Consider the following 21,487-nt stretch of genomic DNA (forward strand, 5'->3'; position numbering starts at 1 on the left):
AGGTGAATGAAGGGCTGAGGAACAGCATTCTGGCAGAGGGAATAGAAAGTAAGAGGAATCAAGAGGAGGCGAGTGTCATTGACAGAAGGAATGTCAGCTCAAGAGTGAGTAGTATCATACAAAAGAGGGGGAGGGACAGAGCAGAGGGCCTCCTGGGCCATGGGGATGGGTTTAGATTGTACTACAGCACAGGGGGACAGCAGCAGAGGGCTGCCAACAAGTCAATGATGTGGCCAATGCTTTTGAAAACCCTGACCACTTACGGATGGGAGACAGCAAGGGTGTGAGGGCCAGTCCTGTTAGCAGGCTACTGTGGTGTCCAGGAGAGACACGATGTGGGCAGTACTGTCCCGTGCCCCTGTCCCCCTGGAGCAGCGTAAAAGCCCAGCCCCCTGTTCTGACCCCATGGCAGCTCTGGTGAACGGCTCCTCAGGGAGTCAGCTGACCTGTGCTACGGGAAGGGGAGAAGGAGGTAGAAGAGAAACAGGAGTGTACTTCTCTTCTCCAGAGGGCCACGTGCCCTGCTGTCAGGGGCAAATAGGGTCCGTGGCATCTAACCTAAGTTCAAGGCCAGCATGCTGGGTGGTTACATACTGTGATTTTGAAGTCAGGTGACTTCAGTCAAATGCTTGACTGTATGACCAACCTTTAACCAAAAGTCACTCAGCTTTTTATGTAGCAGTTTCTTTACTCGCAATAATGGGGATAACTGTTTTCATCTGAAAGGGCTGGGAGGAGTAACTACATATGAAATGCTACTCAGTGCCTCACGTACGGCAAGCACTCAGTAAGTGGAAGCTATTATTACTGACAAAAAATCCCCTAAGAGTTGAAAGTGTAATGATGAATGGGTACTTTTCAAAACTCTACTAATGAGCCAGCCCTGGTGGTCTAGCCGTTAAAGTTCGGCAGCCCAGGTTCGGTTCTGGGCACAGAACCACAGCACCTGTCTGTCAGTTGCCATGTTGTGGCATTGACTCACATAGACGAACTAGAAGGACTTACAACTAGGATATACAATCATGCACTGGCGCCCTGGGGAGGGGAAATAAATAGTGAAATAATACTAATAATGATACTAATAATAATACTAAATAATGAAAAATACTAATGAAAACAAGTTTGGGAATAAATTTCAGCACCATGCATGTTAGAACTGCTTAGGGGAATGGCTCTAGGATCTTCAGCAGTCACAACTATTCAAATTTTTCAACTTGGCAAAGCTCTATTTCTACAAAGAGCAAAAGCATTTCACTCCACCAACATTAAGATTTATAAGGATATTGGGTATTTACGGATACTCAGCTAAAAATAACCAAAGCCTGTTTCCACTTTGTAGCAAAAAGAACAGTAAACATATCTAATGAAATAGCAAGAGTTTCTCATTTACTTTTCATTAAAATATTTCCAAAATTGTGGAAGCAAATAAACCAAATTGTTTACAGTGGCTACATAAGGATGGAGAAAAGAAGGTAGAATTCATCTTATTTTCTGAAATTTCTGTAAATGTATAAGCGACTTTTACAATGAAAGGTATTTTAAATTATCACTAAACTAAATTAATATGAGAAGAGATTCCATTTTATCATCATCCTAGGGCTGTGAATGAAAAATAAATCCTTCTATTTTTATTTCTAAAAGAAGGTTTAGAATGTTCCTTTTGGAGTCACATGACAATGATCTTAAATGACATTAAAATGGGCCTAAAATCTTTACCCAAATGCAAATAGAAGAGGTTGGCAGCTAAATCATGAATGAGGGGAAGGAAAATTTAGGCTTATTTGCAGAACTGTTTTAAGATGTCAAGATGTCAGGTTGCATTGCGTTTCAGGGTCCCGGTTTAAGAGCGTTTCAAATGAAGAGCGTGGAGGATAACCATGTGACGTTTCCGAGGGTACCACGTGCACAAGCGTGCTTTTCCGTCAGTATCCCCAGGAGCTCAGGATGATTCACGCTGAGAGTGATGCCCTTGTGCCCAGCCCTCGTGAAGCAGGATCGGCTGAACTAGTGAGACACAGTGCACACCCAGCTTCTCCGCTAGCCCCACTCTAGGAAGTCACCCCAACTCTTCACTCACCTCCCACGTCCAGTAAGCTACGAGGCCCGGGAGACTTCATCTCCTTGTTCTAGCTCGAAGTGCCCTGTTTTGTCTCCTGTACCTGTGCCCACATCTTTCTCCCCATGCCTGGCGCCTTTGTCTGGTCCCCCTGCCCTCACTCTGGGGTTACTGCAGTGGTGTCCTCGAAGGGGCTGCGTTGGGTGTGCCCCCTTGCAGTCCACCCACCTCACTGGAGCCTGAGTGATGGCTCTAAAATGCCAATCTGATTGTTCATTGTCTGCTTTAAGTGGCTCATCGATTCCCTGGCTTCCTCCACATGGACCCTTCCCCCTTGAGTAGCCTGTTTTTAGCCTCCCTCTTTCTAGAATATTCTCTCCTCTGTCTTCTAGCTAACTCCTGCACATCTTTCAAAATCTAGGTCCAGCCCACTCTTCTCTCTGCACATCTTCAAAAGCTTCTCATTCTGATCTCAAAGCCTTCCTCTGCTCCCAAGTCATCCCCTGCAGGCCCCTCCTATGTCATGGGTCACATGGTACTGCCATTGTCAATTCATGTCCCCAACCAACAGGCCACCAGGCCTAAGCAACCTGAGGCAGGGGCCCTGCGTACTCAGTCTTGCTTATCCAGGGCTTGAACCGTTCTTGCACACAACACTTGGCCCAGTTCTAAAGACTTTATAAATATGAACTCACACAATCCTCATAATAACACACGGTTATTAGAAGAACATGTATTTGTCTAACAAATGTATACTGAGTGTCCAGCAGGTGTTAGATATAATTTTAGGTACTGGGGATTCAGAAGTGAACAAGACACACAAATTTCTGATCTCAAAGAGTTTATCATCTACTGAGGCAAAGGGATAATAAACAGGTATATAATATAATGTGAGGCAGTGAGAGGAGCCATAAAGAAAAAAAAGCCAGACAAAGGGGTGAAATGTGACAGAGATGTCATTTTAGATAGGATGCTCAGGCAAGGCGATCTGAGGAGGGGACATCTAAGCAGAGATCCGAATACAGTGAGGGAATAAGCCATGTGGATATGTGTGGAGGGGAGTGGAGGCGGGGTGAGGCAGAAGAAAGTGAGTGCAAAGGCCCCGAGACAACAGGCTCTGCCCGTGCAGTGCACAGCAAGGAGGCCATGTGCTGGGATGCAGGGTGTGGGCTGGAAAGTGGTAGGCGATAAGAAATGCGAGGTGGGAGGTTAGGTCAGGTAGAGCCTCTCTGCCCATCCCGAGGACTTCGGGGTCTATTCACGGGTAGGTGTCAAGCCTGGTGGGTTAGGATGTGACTTATCCTTTAAAGGATCACTCCGACTGCTGAGTGGTGAATATGCACTATGGGGACCAAGAGTGGAAGCAGGTAGACAAGTGAGGAGGCAGATGCTGTGGTCCAGACAGTGATGATGGGGACTGCAACTCCCCACAGAGGTGGAGAAGAGGTCTCTGGACGCATTCTGCAAGGAGAGCGGACAGGATCTGCCGATGCCTGGCTATAGAGTGTCTGAGGGAGAGGAGTCCTGGATGGCTCCGAGGGTTTTAGCCAGCTGGTGGGCTGGCGGTGCCATTTGTTGAGATGGGGATGACTGCAGGAAAAACAGTTTGGGGCAGGGCTGGAAATGAAGCATTTGTTTTAGACCCCTAATCAGGAGTTGCTGCAAGGATTTAGCTTTGTCTTCTATGAAATGGGGACAATGTTTATTTTACACATTTCTAATGAGAATCAAATGTGATCTTTTTTTTTGAGATTACGTAGGTGGAAGGTTTATTTATTTGAAAAAATTTTTTTGGTGACAGAGATTGGCCCTGAGCTAACATCTGTGCCAATCATTCCTCTATTCTGCGCGTGGATCTCCGCCACAGCATAGCTTGATGAGCGGTGTAGGTCCAGACCAGCATCCCAACCCGGGAACCCGGCCACCAAAGTGGAGGGCCCTGAACTTAACCACGGGTCACCACTGGCCGGCCCAGGAAGGTTTATTTTTATTCACACTGAAGCTAGGGGTAGAGTTCCCTTTAAAAGAACACAAGCAAAACTCCCTCTTATTGGTTAGACATTGCTGCCTTGCACAATTGTTGCTCCTACCCGGAAATGATGTTGGTAACACACCATATTTATTTATTTAACATTTATAGAGAGCTTACTATGTGCCAGACACTATTCTAAATATAAACAGGACCTTATAAAAAATTAACTCATATAATCCTCTAAAACTCTTTGTGGTATACACCATTATTCCCTCCATTTTACAGATGAAACTGGCACAGAGAGGTGAAGTAACTTGCTTAAGGTCCCACAGCTAGTAAATGGGAGAGCCAGGAGTCCAGCTCAGGTGCTCTGGCTCCCCTTTCAATCCCAAAGCCAAACTGCACATCCCCTGCATCCTGTGAGCCTGCCATCTCTGACATGTGATTGGGTCTCTTCTGTACTGAGAAGGGGCCTCCTGTCTAACAATACTGCCTGCTCCCCTGCCCCAGAGTTGTTCCTGCCTCGGTTCTCACAAAACCTCAGTCAGTATTGATAGCAACACCCCCTTTTGTCTCAGCCCTTCCCAGGCTGCTGGCAGCCACCCCGAGCACTCAGTGTCCTCTGTGCCTTTCTTCCAATGTCCTGAGGTTGGGCTCCTCCCCGCATTGCCACACACAAGCTTTTTTGGTATCCTGCTCTCTCCACGCGCCCCGCCTCACTGGCAGTTGTTACAAGTTGTCCTAAACGCTTGCAAGTAGCACGTTTTCCGCTCATGTGTCGGAGCGGACCACGTGCCACACTAAGCTGAGTGCTGAAGACGAGGTGAACCTGGCTGGAACCCTGACCTCTCCAGAGACTTTGAGCTAGAAGCCAGGTCCCCGGCCTTTCAGCTTTGGGCCCTCCCTCCTGGCCTCAAGAGGGCGCAAAGCAGGCAGTGAATGGACATTCATTTATTTATTTAGAAAATGTTTATTGAGTGCCTACTACATGCCAGGCAGGCAATGTGATAGATGCCGAGGATATGGAGGGAAACCAGACACGTGCAGGGTCCTCACGGCTCCAGGGGCACGGGGTGAGCCAAAGCCTGCTCCCGGGTCCTCTGCGAGGGCTGAGGAAGGGAGCAGGGAGAGTAGAGGTGGGGGACAAGGGGATGGAGGTCCCAGGAAGGGACGGCGAAAAGAGCCAAAGCGCGAGGCCAGAGAGGCTGCCGTGGCATCGGGCCAGGGCGACCCCTCCGTCTCCAAACCCGGACACGGACACACGTGCTGCAGCCGCTTCGGGGACCCCCTGCCCCGCTGCGACCTCCGAGCACACCAGCGTCTACGCGGGCGCCGGCTTCACAGGGAATGCACAGCTTGTCAAGACAAGACTGTCTGGGAGAAAGACCGCTGCACCGTGCGTGCGCGGCCGGGGTCGTGGGGGTGGCGCACCACTGGCGCAGGCTTTCTTAAAGAGAGAGAACTCTCCGGCTCGCTGCCCAGGCTCTGGGGCCTGGATTCCAATCCTGACCTATTGCTTACCAACCGGTTGTGTGACCTTGCGCAAGTCACTTAACCTCTCTAGGACTCAGTTACATAATCAATTAAATGGGTGTCCAATAACCTTAATGTTGGTGCTAGAATTAAAAGAGAGAACGCCTGGAAAGCTTCCCGGCTTTCCATGGTTCCCGGCACGTAGCGAACGCTCCCGGAGCCGAGGTTGTAATTACCCGCTGCTCACACCTCGCTGGGTCAGCTGGCCTCCCTGGGCCCCGGCGCCCGTTGCTCTCTTCCAAGGGACCGATGACTAGCCTATTGGAGCGCGCCCTGCCTTGATGGATTTATTTGCTTGCTGGGGGCGGGGTTTCGAAAGGGGCGAGGAGTAGAAGAAGGTGGCGGAGGGCAATGAAAGGGAAGAAGCGGTGGGGCAGAAGGCGAGCGAGGCGGGGCGGGGAGGAGTCGGGCTGGGTTTCTGAGCCCGGGCGCAGCGCGCACCCGGAGCCCGCGGCGGCCGGGCGGGGGTGGCGCGCGGCGGCGGCCAATGGCGCTCGGCGCTGCGGCGGAGGCGGTGCAGGAACACCCGGCCTGTGACAGCCAAACTCACCAACTCCGCCCTCGTCCCCGCGGGATCCCGGACCCGAGCCGGCCTGGGGCCGAGGCCGCCCGACTCGCGCTGCGAGCGAACATGGCAGCAGAATGAGAAGGCTGGCGCCGGGTCGTGGCCGCCGCCGCGCTGCAGCTCGAGATCCGCGCCCGGCGCCCTCCGAGCCGCATGCTTAGCCGGCCTCTTGGTGGCCGCTGGATTATTTCATTCGGAGTGGAAGGCGGGGAGAAAGGGGACCCTGCCGCCGAGCCGGTCCGTGCTCTGGCACGGTGTAGAGGCTTGTGCGTACGCCTCACCGGCTGCGGAAACGACGCGGGAGAGAGCCGGTCCCTGGCTGCGGCGGCGCGGGCGCGGGGATGAGCCGGCCATGGAGCCGCCTCGGCTGGGAGCACGGAGCCGGCCGGCGCTGCGGCGGAGGCGCCGCCTGAGCCGGGGCTCCGCGGGGCTTTGGGGCCTCGGGTGTCCCGGGGAGATCCCTGCCGCCGCGTCCGGGAAGGACGCGAGCCCCGCGTGGCGGACACTGCAGCAGTCACCGTACTGAGGAGCCCCGAGTCTGCTCCGCCTGCGGCTCGGAGCGCTCTCGGCACCTGGGCGTCTTGCCCGGTGCACGGCGTCTGGAGCACCGCAGTGAGCCGGGTGCAGGAGTGGCTAGAGGGGTGTGTGTGCGCGTGTTCGACTGGAGATCCGAGCTAAAGCAGAACCAGACGGACCCGAGCAGCCATGCTTCCCGGGGTGGGCGTGTTCGGCACCAGCCTCACGGCCCGTGTCATCATCCCGCTGCTCAAAGACGAGGGCTTCGCGGTGAAGGCGCTGTGGGGCCGCACGCCGGAGGAAGCGGAGGAGCTGGCCAAGGAGATGAGCGTCCCCTTCTACACCAGCCGCATTGACGAGGTGCTGCTGCATCAGGACGTGGACTTGGTGTGCATCAACCTGCCGCCGCCCCTCACCAGGCAGATTGCTGTCAAAACCCTGGGTGAGCGACCCCCTCCCCCAACTCTCCTTCGGCCTTCTCTCCTTTCCTTCTCTGCTGCTTTTCTCCTCTCGCCCCCTCTTCATCCCAGAAGCTCACACGGCGTCTGCTCTGACCTGGGGACCTGAGATCCGACATTCCGCTCGGAGCTCTCTTTTTCCTCATCCGTGGCCTTCCCACCTCTGCGCTTCTCTCCTCCCTTCTGACACCTCCTGGACGCGCTTCCCCACGTGTGTGGCGCAGAGGCGTGTGTTCCGGGGATGGGGGACGAGGCAGACCAGACGCTGAGTACTGGGGATGGGCAGCTCTGAGGGGGAGAAAACAGACCCCGGCTGTGTGTGTGGTGCCCCAGTGTGTGCGTGCATGCGCGCCTGAGAGAGGCGAGTGCGCGCCCAGGAACGCCTGAATAAAGGGCTGCACACGTGTCTCGGTTGCTCCTAGGGGCGATAGACTACCTGACGTTTAGCAGCTGTGGCGCTCTGCTAGCGTAGTTTGTTTCTTTCTACTGTGAGTTAGTTTAGTGTGAGATTAGAGATATGACCATCCGCGGGAATCATTCATCTTTGCTGAAAGCAAGGATGGCGGGAATGGTTGGAGGGGGGTTGGGGGGAATCTATTGGGACGTTTTGGGGCGGGGGCGGGGACCGGGCCGTAGGTTAGTAAAGATTGGTTTGATAAAACCAGAGGGATTTAACTTTCCAGGGCGGCAGCTTAGGAGTTGTCTTCTGCGCAGATCTGGAGTTACAGTCTTAGATTTTTAGGGGATGGTCGTAGTAGTTTCAGAGGCACCTGTGGGAAAAGGCCCAGCGCTGCCAGTTTCACTTGGAAGCGTGCAACAATCCCTCCTTAATTCCTTAAATCCTTGGTGTTGACTAGCCGGTTGGGGGTGAGCTCACCACGCCTCACCATCCGGTCTGCCCACCTCACCCAGGCGGACTGAACAATCTCAGACAGTGTATCGGCGTGTGTGCCATGCCCAGAGGAAAAAAGTGCATGTTTTGTGCATCAGCAGTTCTCACACACACCTAAGACAATCCCAGGAAGATGCACACTCCTTACTCTCCGGAGAAAATGTATTGCCTACCCTTGAAAGTTGGAATTGTTATTGATGAGGAAAGAGACAATGCGTATGGCACAGGCTGCCAGCTTAGAGAAGAGTTCCAAGGGAAAGACTGGAAGGAACAGGGCCAGCACTCAGAAACCAATGGTAATTTATGTAGTCATGGAAAGAATGTTTTAGTTTTAAAAACGGGTATGGATTCAGGGTAGGTGAAATGTACAGAGATTTTAATTCTATCTTCAAAGACCTCTGACCAAGCGTAGAGCTCTTTTTCCCTAGAAAACCGTTTTTATCAGGCCGTTCTGCTGTTGACTCAGATGGGACATCCCATAGCATTCCGAAGGAGGGTGCCCACGGCAGTCAGTTTTCATGCTAATTTTATTAAGCTTCTGACCTTTGTGGCCTGGTTTCTTTGGCCTTGAATTGAATGTCATTGGGTTCTGGCTAATATTTCTTTTTCTGTTTGATCTAATGTATATGTTGATAGTACAGTTAGCTTCTGTGCTTGCAATGGATCTGTGCATATGGCATAGATTATAGCCATCCTGTAGCATAAATCTATTAGGGGAATTACATGAAACAGGTCCGTCTTGAGCCCCATCTCTACTAGAGGGCTTATGGCTGGTCATATCAGAAAGACCTTGTTGTAACATCGCGTCTCCCCTCTCTGGCAGCACAGTCCTCCAACTCAGACCAACAGAGCAGTCCTAGAGTGTGTCTCCAGGAGGCTGGCAATGTGGCAAACAAGGATATTCCTGTTTTCTGACCATCTCTGGAACTTTAGCCGTGAAAGTATTTGGGGCCTCTGGCTTCGAGAGAAGTGGCACAAATTATACATTTCTGGATACGTCTGTTCTTATTTTAAAAAATCTCGGTTTTTTTTCCTTGACAAGACTAATGGGAGTTATTTCTTCAAAACCAAGTGTAAGAGGCGTAAGAAATAGATTCAGTTTAATAATTGTGACTAAGGAATGGGGTTTGGTTCATGTTTTCGTGGTAGGTATTAGATATTTTTTTAAATTCCTGACTTGCAGGTAATGTGAGGTAGTCTGTGGTTGTAGAAAGCGTGGAGGCATTGGGTTTAGATGTGGCTGGACCTCGTCTCATTCCCGACTTCATCTTCACTGGAAAATTCCCGGACATCACGCTCCTTCTAGAGCCTGTAAGTACACAGCAGGGTGGTCATCTTGGTTCGCTTTGCTGTCACTGTTGGAGGCTCGACACCCACACAACACAGGAAGTGGAAAACCCCAAGCGGTTACCAGGCTGGTCTGGCCGTTGGGGGTTTAGAGCGCTCGTGTTTGCCTGGAATTGAAACGAGCCCATCTTGACTAGTCCTGGTGAACTGTCCTTCTTTTAGCAAAGGCCTGGGCTTGGACTTGCTTGCCCAGCAATGGCGAGAGATCTGTGGCCTTCCATCAGTACCCGTAACTGATCACGGGCCTGTCAAGATGAGAGGCTGGTCCAGGGACCATAGCGGAATGCAGCTTGGACTCAATTGAATCACACACATCCCTCTTTAATTTCTAAAAATTTCCTTGAGGGCTGGCCTGGTGTTGTAGTGGTCACTTCAGCGGCGGCCCGGTGTTCGCCGGTTCGGCTCCTGGGTGCGGACCTGCTCACTGCTCATCAAGCCACGCTGTGGTGGCATCCCACATAGAAGGTGGAGGAAGATTGGCACAGATGTTTGCTCAGCGACAATCTTCCTCACCAAAAAAACCCCCAAAGAAAAAGATTTCCTTGAAATCCATACCTTAGTGAGCTAGGCATTTCTCTGTTGCTTTTCTACAATGTATAATTTCTGCGGTGACCAGGGCTGCCTCTTGTTAAGTACCACTATGTGCCAGGCAATGAGTTAGGTGCTGTATACAAAACATTTCGTTTCATGATCAAAATAACCCTCCAAGATAGACATTAGCCCTGTTTTACAAATGAGGCAACTAAAATTCAGAGACCTGAGTCAAACTGCCCGAGGACGTATAACTAGGGATTTGAAACCATTCTGCCTCCCCCGAACTAGTTCTTTCTCTTCCATCCCCTAAATTTGCTCCTCTGCCTCAGTTGCTTCTCTCAGATAATGGCAGCCAAGGTGAGATTGGAGTTATCTTTTATTCATGTGTTTCCTACCCATGGAATCAGTTCCCAAATCTGGTTGATGTCATCTCCTTAATCTCTCCTGTATCTGTTCCCTCTTCTGCGTCATTGCTTCCTCCATAGAAGGAACAAGGCCCTTCCCTAGTTTCTGAATTAGGTTCCAGCCTGCCCTTCCCCACCTGTGTCTCTCTCCAGCTTCCACACTGCTGCCCGAATTATCGCACTTGAAGAACTGTGGACCAGATCATGTCTCTGCTCCTGGCTTCTATCACTTCTAGGAAAAGCCCACCATCATCCTCTTTGTCTTCTTGGTAGCACTGTGGGAGTTTGTGATGATCTCTTTCATTCATTTGCGTGTTCTCTTCTTTGTTATTCGTCTCCCCAGCTAGCATGGAAGTTCTTCCAGGTAGGGCTTTTTATCTGCTCTGCTCACCAGGGTGGCCTTATCTCCCCTAGACGGTGCCTGGCACTGAGTCACCTAGTAGGCACACTGTAAATATTTGTTGAATGACGAATGAATGAATGTTTGGGGAAGGCAAAGGTTATAAACAGGATGTGTCGATCAATAATGACATTTTTGTCTTGCTTGCAGTAGCCCAGTGCTTTTCAAACTTTGACGTGCTGTCTTATCACCTGGGGATCCTGTCAAAATGCAGATTCTGGGGCGGGACCCGAGATTCAGAATTTCCGTCCAGCTCCCAGGTGATGTGGATGCTGAGGCAGCCGGACACAGAGAGGTGATGGCTCCCTGCCTTTGGGAAAAGAGGATATCCCCTGCCGTGAGTAATTAACCTGGCAAGGGAAGTGTTAAGATACCCATGGCCTTTGTGTGTAATGTGACATCTGTTTTCATGGTCCCTGCCCCTGTTTTGGGGGATGGTAGTGCAGACTCTCTTGGGGAAGCCTCTCTATGGGATGGAAAGCTCCTTTGAGATGGTGAATAAGGCTGTGGGGTTTTGCTGAGCTTTGATCTTGCTGCACATGGATCCTGCCCCAACTTGTTTGGCATCATTAGCTGAGGTCCTGGAGCTGTGTTTCCTTTCCTGTCCCACTTCACGGTGTCAGGAGTTGCTCAAGGTTGAGGAGGGCTGCCCGGACAGGGGCCAGAGCAGGGAGGAAACGGGGTTGAGACAGGACCCGCTGGCTATGCTTGCCACACCGGTAGAGATCCGGCTGCAGATAATGAATGGTGTATTTGGACTGGATGGTAACTGTTGTGAAATCCCAGCAAACTCTGCATTTCCAGTTCTTCCTTGAAGTCTCTTCTTGATCTTTTCCTATCTGAAGACTGTGTGGGAAAGGTCATTGCGTTTTACTCTCCGAGTTTCTGCCCCTGAGCACTGAGTGAAACGATTTTGGTCTATCAATTTGGTGCAGAGTGGAGGAAGCCCTGGGGCATTATGTAAATGAAAGAAATGACTCTATTTACTGTTAGGAAAAGTCAAGCATCACCAATCTCATTGCGTCTAACTGAAATCAGGTGCAGTTGAGTGATTGTTTCGTTGATGCTATCTGGCTTTGAAAATGTACAATTCTGCAGAAGTTTAAATTGGAATGGGAAGAAGCCAAATGAAGAAGTTGGGCATTTTGATACCTGAAACTGGGGAAGAACCAAAAAATAAAAATAAAAAAGTGGAAGTAAATAGCATGTTTTAAGGGTTTCACCAAGAAAGAAATACCCAGGCAATTAGTTATGTATTTTGATTCAGAGCAATCATGGCCCAGCAAAGAGCATCATTATATAAGATGTTGTGATTCAGATAGGATTCACCAATTCCTATTATTGATTCACCAATGATAGGAAAAGTTGTCAGGTTACAACTGTGTGACTTTGGGAGAGGGAACCCTCCTTCCTGAGCCTCAGTTTTCTCATCAATAAAATGGAGTTGATACTATCGTATAGGGTGGGTGTGACAATTAAAATGGGAGGGGGTGTGTAAAGACCTAGCCTGAAGTCCCCCTTAGTTATCTGCATAAGCTCAATAAATGTTAGTCTTACTTCCTCCCAATGTGATCAATTCTTTTAGCTTATTCCAAACGGTGTCTTTGAAGATTTTTTTTTTTCATATTTTCTGATGAGACGATTTTCTCCTGCTAGATTCAGAAAATACAGTTAAGCATTTTCTTACTTCTGGGGCTGGCCCCGTGGCCCAGTGGTTAAGATCGCACACTCCGCTTCAGTGGCCAGAGTTTGCTGGTTTTGGATCCTTGGCGTGGACCCAGCATCACTCATCAAGCCATGCTGTGGTGACATCCCACATAGAAGAACTAGAAGGACCTATAGCTAGTGAATACAACTATGTATTGGGGCTTTGGGGAGGAAAAAAAAAGAAGAGGAAGATTGGCAACAGATGTTAGCTCAGGGCCAATCTTCAAAAAAAAAAGTTTTCTTATTTTTAAAAGGCAATGTGCATAAGCCAGGCTTTAGATGTTGTATTTGCTGAGAATCTAGTACTTGCTTCACATGTATCAGATCATGTATCTAGAAGGTGCGGATGGTGTTAACCTGGGACTCACCATGCTCCTGGGAAGATTGATCAGCCCTTGTGAGAAAGATGCAGGGCCGTCCCGTGGAACTCAGGAGAGGGATGTAGCTGGGTCTCACCAGGTGCCTGGAAACCATGAACTCTAGGAATTTTGTCACTTTGTGTTCTGCTCCTCCCCGTGTGTCAGCTTCACCGTCCGTCCCTTGTAGACCAGCCTCTTCTGCATCGTGGGCCCATGTGGTGGGTGGAACACTGGCCACAGGCAGCTCCCAGGTGCAAATGTTACAGGTTCGGCCCCTTGGAAAGTACAGCCCTCCCTCTGCCCTTCACTCCCAGCTGTCCCTGCTTGTGCCCAATGCCTTCTCCTGGCTCAGTCTTTTTGGTGATGATCTCATAGTGTGGGGGGATACGTCCCAGAATGCCGGGGGGCCCTTTCTACTGGGGGGCAGGAGGGGTGGAGGGTGATCATCCGTCACACTCCCAAAGCTGGACCACATTCCCGAAAGGCGCTCATTATAAGAACGCAGACTGGGTTGAAGATTTTACAAACGTAGACATTTTTTGATTATGTAGGTTCTTTATTCACTTTACGAAATACACATTTGCCATTTTCTGCTTTTATAATGACCACAGTGAAACAGTGGAAGGGAAAAATATACGTGATGATCTAATGATGCTGGCCTTGTTGTTGTCATTATTATTATTAAATTTAGGATGTATGTATTTTTAAGGAACGTGATGGGAAAGTAGGTAAATGTGATTGACTGCATGGAGTTTTGTGGTCGTCTGTTGGTTTGCAAGCCTTTGCCAAGCTCTTCCTGCGTGGTGGGCACCAACAGAGGCCTGTGATGAGGCATAGGCCCTTTGTCTTCAAGTATTAGTGTGTGTCCTCAAAGGAGTGAGGAGTCAGGGGTCAGGAAAAAGACTGAGGTCCCTGGGGAAGAAGGATTTCTGCCTTCAGACTGCCTTTGTACTGGAAACTACGTCAAGTCTTCCCTGGGTCTCCAGGCTGCTGACCTGCCCTGTAAATTTTGGACTTGCCAGTCCCCATAATGCATGAGCCAATTCCTTAATATAAATCTATCTGTCTCTCTCTCTTTATATATCCTGTTGGTTCTGTTTCTCTGGAGAACCTTGATGAATACAAATTTTGGCTGGATCAAGGCCACCTGGCCAGGCAAGCTGGACGATGAGACACCTGGCAAATGTGTCACCTAAGTGTGGATCTGGAAAGACATGTTGGTGGAGAAGCTGCTCCAGTGAGTTCTGCTGGTGGGTGGGGGCCCCTAGGAGAGCACTCTCCGAACATTGTCCTCTAAGCAGGAAGACGTTGAAGGTGAAAGTTCTTTTGGGTTCAGACTCAAGCCAAGGGGAATGTCGGGGCAAAGGCTTTCACCTGCTCACCGCTGAGAGCCACGTTGACCCTTCACTCTGACCAGTTCTAGAGCTGTCAACAGGGCTTTGGGGAAGCTGGCCTCTCGAGTTCGGGCAAGTCTGGGGTGCCTTGGGGTTTAGACTTTCCTGGAGAATTGTTAATACCCTGTAGAGTATTTAAAAATGCAGAAAAAATAACTTTACATTAAAATGATATGAAATGTTTTAAAAATTTCCCATTTCCAGCTGTAATAACCCTCAGGGTACTGAGATGCTCTTTTAGTTAGCATAATATCTGTAAACTGAAACTATAGATTTTTGAAGCTCAGATTAGGTTGGTGTGCAGCATTAGCATTGCTGTTTTAAAAAATAGGTTTTTGAAGACAAAATCCTCTCATTTGAAACAATGTGGATGGATCTTGAGGATATGATGTTAAGTGAAATAAGCCAGATGGAGAAAGACAAACACTGTATGATTTCACTCATGTGTGGAAAATAAATAAATACATGGACAAAGAGAACAGATTAGTGGTTACCAGAGGGGAAGGGAGCTGGGGGGTGAGGGACAGGGGAAAGGGGCACATATATATGGTGACTGACAAAAAATAATGTACACCTGAAATTTCACAATGTTATAAACTATTATGACCTCCATAAAAGTTTTTTAAAAAGCAGGGCCCACCCCTGTGGCCGAGTGGTTAAAATTCAGCAGTGTTCCACTTTGGCAGCCCAGGTTCGTGGGTTTGGATTCTGGGTGTGGACCTACTCCACTCACCAGCCATGCTGTGGAGGCATCCCACATACAAAAAAAAAAAGAGGGAGATTGGCACAGATTTTAGCTCAGGGCTAATCTTCCTCCAGCAAAAAAAAAAAAGGGGAGGATTGGCAGCAGATGTTAGCTCAGGGCGAAATCTTCCTCAGCAAAAAAAAAAAAAAAAAATACAGTTGTACAATTATCACCATGAAAAGTTTTAGAACACTTCCAACACCCCAGGAAGTTTCCTCATGCCTGTTTGTGATCAGTCTCCATTCCCACCCCTGGCCCCAGGCAACCACTGATCTGCTTTCTATCTCTACAGTTTTGCTTTTCCTAAAAATTTCATGTAAACGGAATCATATAATATGTAGTCTTTTGTGTCTGGTTTCTTTCACTTAACATTATGTTTTTTTTTTTTCTAAAGATTTTATTTTTTTCCCTTTTTCTCCCCAAAGCCCCCCCCCCCACTACATAGTTGTATATTCTTTCGTTATGGGTCCTTCTAGTTGTGGCATGTGGGACGCTGCCTCAGCGTGGTTTGATGAGCAGTGTCATGTCCACACCCAGGGTTCGAACCAACGAAACACTGGGCCAGCTGCAGCAGGGCGCATGAACTTAACCACTCGGCCACGGGGCCAGCCCCTTAACATTATGTTTTTGATGTTCATGTGGTTGCATGTATCAGCAGCTCATTCCTTTTTTTATTGCTGAGTAATATTCCATTGTATGGCTAGAACGCATTTTGTCTATCCGTTCACCATTTGATGGATGTTTGTATTGTTTCCAGTTTTTAGCTATTATGAATAACGTTGCAGTGAACATTTGCATGCACATCTTTTTTAGGCTCGTGTTTTCGTTTCTCTTGGATAGATACCTGGGAGTGAAACTACTGGGTTGTGTGAATGTATATATTTAACTTTTTAAGAAACTGCTGAACTGTTTTCCAGAGCAGCTGCACCATTTTACATTCCTACCAGGAACGTAGGAGAATTCTAATTGCTCCACATCATCACCAACACTTGGTATTGTCAGTCTTTCTTATTAGAGCCATTACAGTTCATGTGTATCATCTTATTATGATTTTGATTTGCATTTCCCTGATGATGCAAGCACCTTTTCATTTGCTTATTAGCCATTCATGTATCTTTTTTGATGAAATGTCTATTCAGATCCTTTGGCCATTTTTAAATCGTGTTGTTTGTTCTCTCATTATGGAGTTGTAAGCATTGGTTTTGTAATTTTGTTCTTAAGGTAGGGGTAGGGTTTTTTTGGTTTTCAAATACTATCCTTTATTTTTGATTTTGGAGCTAGACCCAGCTGAACTAACCTCTAACCCAAGTAGAATTAACTTTGCCAGATCTCCATTGCAATGGTTCCTTATTCAGAAGAGCCAGACAACCATGTGAGCGGATGCTGAGGACCGGTGCTTCAGCTGTGCCCTGGGCCCCGAGGGTGTGCTCAGCACGCTCAGAGGGACGTTTCCACTGTGAAGATCATCTGAGGTGCTCCAGGATCTTTCAATCACTTATTTTGCCCTGCGTCTGGAGAGTGTTTCTCTTTTTTCATTTATTTTTACTGAGTGTCTGTAGCCTTGTGTCAGCGATGGTGAGAAATACCCCAGATAGTAAGATCTGGAAGATAAGCACTTGCCAACCAACGGCCGTGCGATGAAATAGCTGGTTCAAAACAGAAGGGATTGTTACACTGCAATGCCAGGAAGTGTTTGCCTAAGACCCTTGAGTAACCCCAAAATACCAGTATCGGATGAAGGGTTGGCCACTGGGTAGCTTCCCAGTGCTAGTCTATAAAGGGCGCTAAAACAAAGGGAAAAAAATGGAGACAGTGTTTGAACAGAATTCCCCTCAGAAAAAGCGCCACGTGCTTGAGTGAGGGACTTGCAGCAGGTGAGGCCTGGAAGCGGCTTCCTCTAACAGTTGATGAGTTACCGCTGTGTCCCCTTCCAGAAGGGCTGTATCTAGTTCACTGCTGAGCTCTTGTTTTGCTGAGAGGGGAACATGAGTTTGAGGTTAGAGATAAAACGCGAGGGGCCAGTGAGGAAAGGCCACGCTGGTTCCCAGTGCCCTTCTCGCAGGCAGCGTGAGTCCCTGAGGAGGTGGCCCTCCAGATAATGGATGCTGCCTGAAAGCTGAGGAAAGGATTCCTGAGAGCTGGAATGGTCCAGGAAGACCTTTTGGAGGAGGTGGGGCTTCAACTGGACCAAGAAGAGGGGGTAGGATGTAAATAATTGGAAAGGAAGATATAGAAGGCTCTGTGATATACAATCTTCAAGGCACTGCTCAGTTCTGTAGTAACACTCTGAGGAAAACCCTGTTTCCTATGGTCGGCTGCCTGGGGCAAAGTTAGAGTGGTTTAAGAATGTCCAACATTTAAAAAATATTTTTCTTACCCAGAATTAAAAAAAAATTTTTTTTTTGCTAGCAAATTCCCCTCCCCCTCCTTCATCAGCAGTAAGTTCCACTTGCATCTTTCCCTTTGGATCCTAAATGGTGACAGTCACAGATGACAGGGCTCTGGGGTAGGCAGAGGAAACAGCTTGCAGGAACGTTGGAAAGAAACCCCATTGCGAGGAGCACAAATGGCCGCCTTCAAGGGTGTGAAAAGAGCTGCGAAATCGATTCAGCAAGAAGCATTGTGAAGACAAAGCCCACTGTGGGACGGAGTCGGGGGGAGGCTATGGTGGAGAGGAGGGTTGGGTAGCTGGCCGAGCTCGGTGCCTGGTTTTGTGCTTGTGTCGGAGGATGATGTCCCTTTGTTGTACCCCCTTATGGTCCAAGGGTCACTGTTGGGCTGGGGCTATGATTTATTTGACGGGCAAGGATGAAAGCATCTCCTTGGATGCTCGGATGCTGGATGTGACGTGTGGACGTGCTTGTCAGCATTAGGAGGCGAGAGCTCATGGAGATGATGATCGTGAGGCTACTGCAGAGTCTGCTGTTGTGGGGGATGGTTTTAGGAAAAGATCGCAGTGGTTGATTCTTGACTTGGGATCCAGAGTCAGTCAACAGAGCCTTGCTAGGGGCGTGTGCTGGCTAGGCTTTTAAAAGATCCCCAAACGTGACCACTGTGTCTCTTCGTTGCTCTGTTTCAGAAGCAAAAGTTCCCGGTTCAATTTGGTGTCATTCTGTACAAAGTAAAGTGAGGCACCCAAATGCTTTTTCATCAGTGGAAAAAAGTCGGCCAGTTTTAAGAAGCTCCCCCATCACGTGGCCTCAGCTTCAATCCTGGCCTTGCCACATTCAGCGTGCCTGTGGGTCCTCTGCTTAACTCTTCTGAGCCTCAGTTTTTCCATCTGTAAAACAGAGGTGATGAAAGTACTGGCTCAGAAGGTTGTTGACTTCAGCAGTGGTTTGTTTAAAGTTGGTGCTCGATAAACAAGAGAATCACGCTTAATCAGAACTTATGGTGAGCTCCTGTCCATCCGTTCTCCCCTTGAACACATTTATTGAGCACCAGCTATTTTCCAGTCACTCTCTGGATCTGTGCTTTGCACTACGTAGACATTAGCTAGATGGGGTTCTTTAAATTTACATAAAAATTAAAAGTAAATGAAATTAAAACTTCAGTTGCTCAGTTGCCTTAGCCACATTTCAAGTGCTTGAAGGCCACATGTGGCTGGCTGGTGGCTACCAGATTGGACAGGTGAGCATAGAACATTTCTGTCATTGCAGAAAGTTCTTTTGGACGGCACGAATCTCGACGCTGGGGATTCAACAGTGAACCAAGCAGTCATTTATGTTTGATCTAAACATTAATTTTTTTGAGGAAGATTAGCCCTGAGCTAACATCTGCTGCCAATCCTCCTCTTTTTGCTGAGGAAGACTGGCCCTGAGCTAACATCCGTGCCCATCTTCCTCTACTTTATATGTGGGATGCCTACCACAGCATGGCATGCCAAGCGGTGCCATGTCTGTACCTGGGATCCGAACTGGCGAACCCCGGGCCGCCAAGAAGCGGAATGTGCACACTTAACTGCTGTGCCACCGGGCTTGCCCCGTAAACATGAATTTTTGAGGACCCAAATTTTGGGGTGCGTTTTGTTTTCTCCCAGGAATGAGATGATAGGGAGTCTACACAGTGGGTTATCAGTGTCTCAAAACTAATTAGTAGATGTTTAATGAGGTATGGGCATGCCCTTCTCTGTTTATTCGTAGGACTCTGTTATTCATAAGAAAGAGATGTGCTGTGGAAAGTTTCCTGAAATCCCCATTAGATGACGGGAATGAGCAACCAGATAAATGACACACCTCCCCACCTTGGGGTCGTTCAGGTAGCAGATGGCCCAGAGGGGGCTGGAGTGACGCCAGGGTGGGACTCCTGTCATCGCTCACAGGAGACTTTTCCTCAACCCCTCTCGGCAACCTGCGAGGTTTTCTCCTCTTTTGGCCGCTGTAGAGCCCAAAGCAGAGAGAAGCCAAGGAGGGCTGTGGGGCAGGGGACTAGAGGCAGGCCTCTTAATCTTGCGAGAGACCCCTTGAGGCCAGTCCCTGAGGACTCTGCTTGGGGAAGGATCCTGACTTCCCAGAACGGCTGCTCTGTCCTCTCCTGCCAAGACTCTGTGACTCGGGGACAATGAGGTTTCTGAGTGTCTCTCCACTCCCCGTCCTGTGCTTCGTCTGAGGCTTGGAAAGGCTAACCAAGTAGTGAAGCCTGCAGCCTCAACCAATAGCTAATTTCTATTTTGCTAATTATTGCTGCTTCTCTCTTTTTTCTTTAAGTCCCATTAACTCTGCGAAAGCAACATCCATTTGCGTGAACGTTCCTTAGGGAACTGGCACCATAGGGTACTGGCACCATGAAATTCCAGCGGGTTGGCGCTCGGGGGCGGAGGCGAGTGTGCGTTCGTGAGGGTGTGAGCTCACGCTTGCCCGAGTGTGCCTCCTACAGACTGTCTGTCGCCCAAGGTCAAGGGCAGGGTCAGGATGCTAGACTGCTACTTATTTAAATTTGACTTTGGGGCTCTTCTCCTCTCCTCCATGAACATGAATAATCAAAAGTGGGCTGTGGAAGGCAAGATCCGTTCCCCTGCTCTGTCCCATCCCCTTTTCCTATGGAGCTGGGGCACTCGAGGGGGAAAAAGCAGCAGGCAGAAACATTTGGGGGAAAAATGCAGCTTGCTCTATTTGTCTGAACTTCTGCTCCTTCCAGCGCCACCCACGTGGGACGTTTGTTTATACCGCCTGATGCCAGTCTCAGAGAGTCCTCGGGGACGGGGTTAGAGCCCTGGGGGATGTAGGCTGTCTGACTTAATATGCACAGCCGTTCACATCTGGGGCACAGAGGCGGCCCGGCTTTCCCCGGGAGGCCCAGGGGCACCACAGGGCTGCATTTGTCTGTGGAACTGAGACGTAGCTCCTCGGGCTCACCCGGCTGCAGTGGGCTGCCCTCCTTAGCCTGCCTGCCTGGGGGATTCCAGGGGGTTGTGCCCCGAGCAGCTGACGTTTGCTCTGTTCCTTTCCAGCCCCCACAACCCAGTCAGGACCATACTGACAGGTGTGCTTGTCACTTCCATGTGCCGGGGATGCCAGCGAGATTGCACTGACCACATCCTCCGACAGGGGTTCCCTGCCTGGGTATTTATCAGCTTTCAGCTGGTTCATTTATATTTCCCATCCATTTATTGAGTGCCTACAACGTGTATGGCAATATTCTAGGTCATGGGTGGGGGTGAGAAGAGGTCTATTATCTGGTATCTACTCTGAAAGAGCTTATAATCTATCTAGAACCTACCCATCGCTTTTTTTTTTTTTTTTTTTTTTGGTGAAGAAGACTGGCCCCAAGCTAACATCCATTGCCAATCTTCCTCTTTTTGCTTGAGGAAGATGGTCCCTGAGCTAACATCTGTGCCAATCTTCCTCTGCTTTGTTGTGTGTTTTTTTTTTTAAAGATTGGCACCTGAGCTAATATCTGTTGCCAATCTTTCCTTTTTTTTCTCTTTCTTCTTCTTCTCCCCAAAGCTCCCTGGTACACAGTTGTATATTGTAGTTGTGAGTGCCTATGGCTGTGCTATGTGGGACACCACCTCAGCCTGGCCTGATGAGTGGTGCCATCTCTGCACCCAGGATCTGAACCAGTGAAACCCTGGGCCACCGAAGCGGAGCGCACAAACTTAACCACTCAGCCACGGGGCTGGCCCTCCTCCTCTACTTTGTATACGGGATGCCACCACAGCATGGCCTCATGAGCAGTGCACAGGTCCACACCCGGGATCTGAACCCGTGAACCCCGGGCCACTGAAGCAAAGCCCGTGAACTTAACCACTATGCAACGGGGCCAGCCCCTGCCCATCACTTTTGAAATGAGAAGAGGAACTAACATTTTATTGAGTACCGACTGTGTACCCGGTCCAGAGTCAGGCACAGTCCGAGTGTCATCTCATTCCCACCTCACAACCAGCCTTCGGGGTGGGCATGTAGTGTCTCCATCTTACAAGTGAGAAATTTAACTGTAGAGAGATTAGATATCATAAATCATTGATTCTAAAACACATTTTTTTTTTCACACTTTAACATCTAAAATAGGGATATGTCTTACACTCGATGTCATGTCATAGTTTAATTGGCAGAGACTTTTCTTTCTTGTGGTAAGTAAAATAATCGTAGGTCTGCAGGGGTGTC

The 21,487-nt window shown here is 49.1% G+C and overlaps 1 protein-coding gene across 1 annotated transcript in view; it reads left to right on the forward strand.

Annotated features, from left to right (window-relative positions):
* Positions 1–6,831: 6,831 nt before the first annotated feature.
* The window catches only part of GFOD1 (Gfo/Idh/MocA-like oxidoreductase domain containing 1), a 106,651-nt gene continuing 91,995 nt past the window's right edge, over positions 6,832–21,487 (forward strand). Inside the window, exon 1 of the mRNA XM_014849541.3 lies at positions 6,832–7,084. Coding sequence (XP_014705027.1) covers positions 6,832–7,084 — 253 coding nt within the window. The remainder of the gene's footprint in view (positions 7,085–21,487) is intronic.

The sequence above is a fragment of the Equus asinus genome, chromosome 8, assembly GCF_041296235.1.
Source record: "Equus asinus isolate D_3611 breed Donkey chromosome 8, EquAss-T2T_v2, whole genome shotgun sequence".
Taxonomy (NCBI): domain Eukaryota; kingdom Metazoa; phylum Chordata; class Mammalia; order Perissodactyla; family Equidae; genus Equus; species Equus asinus.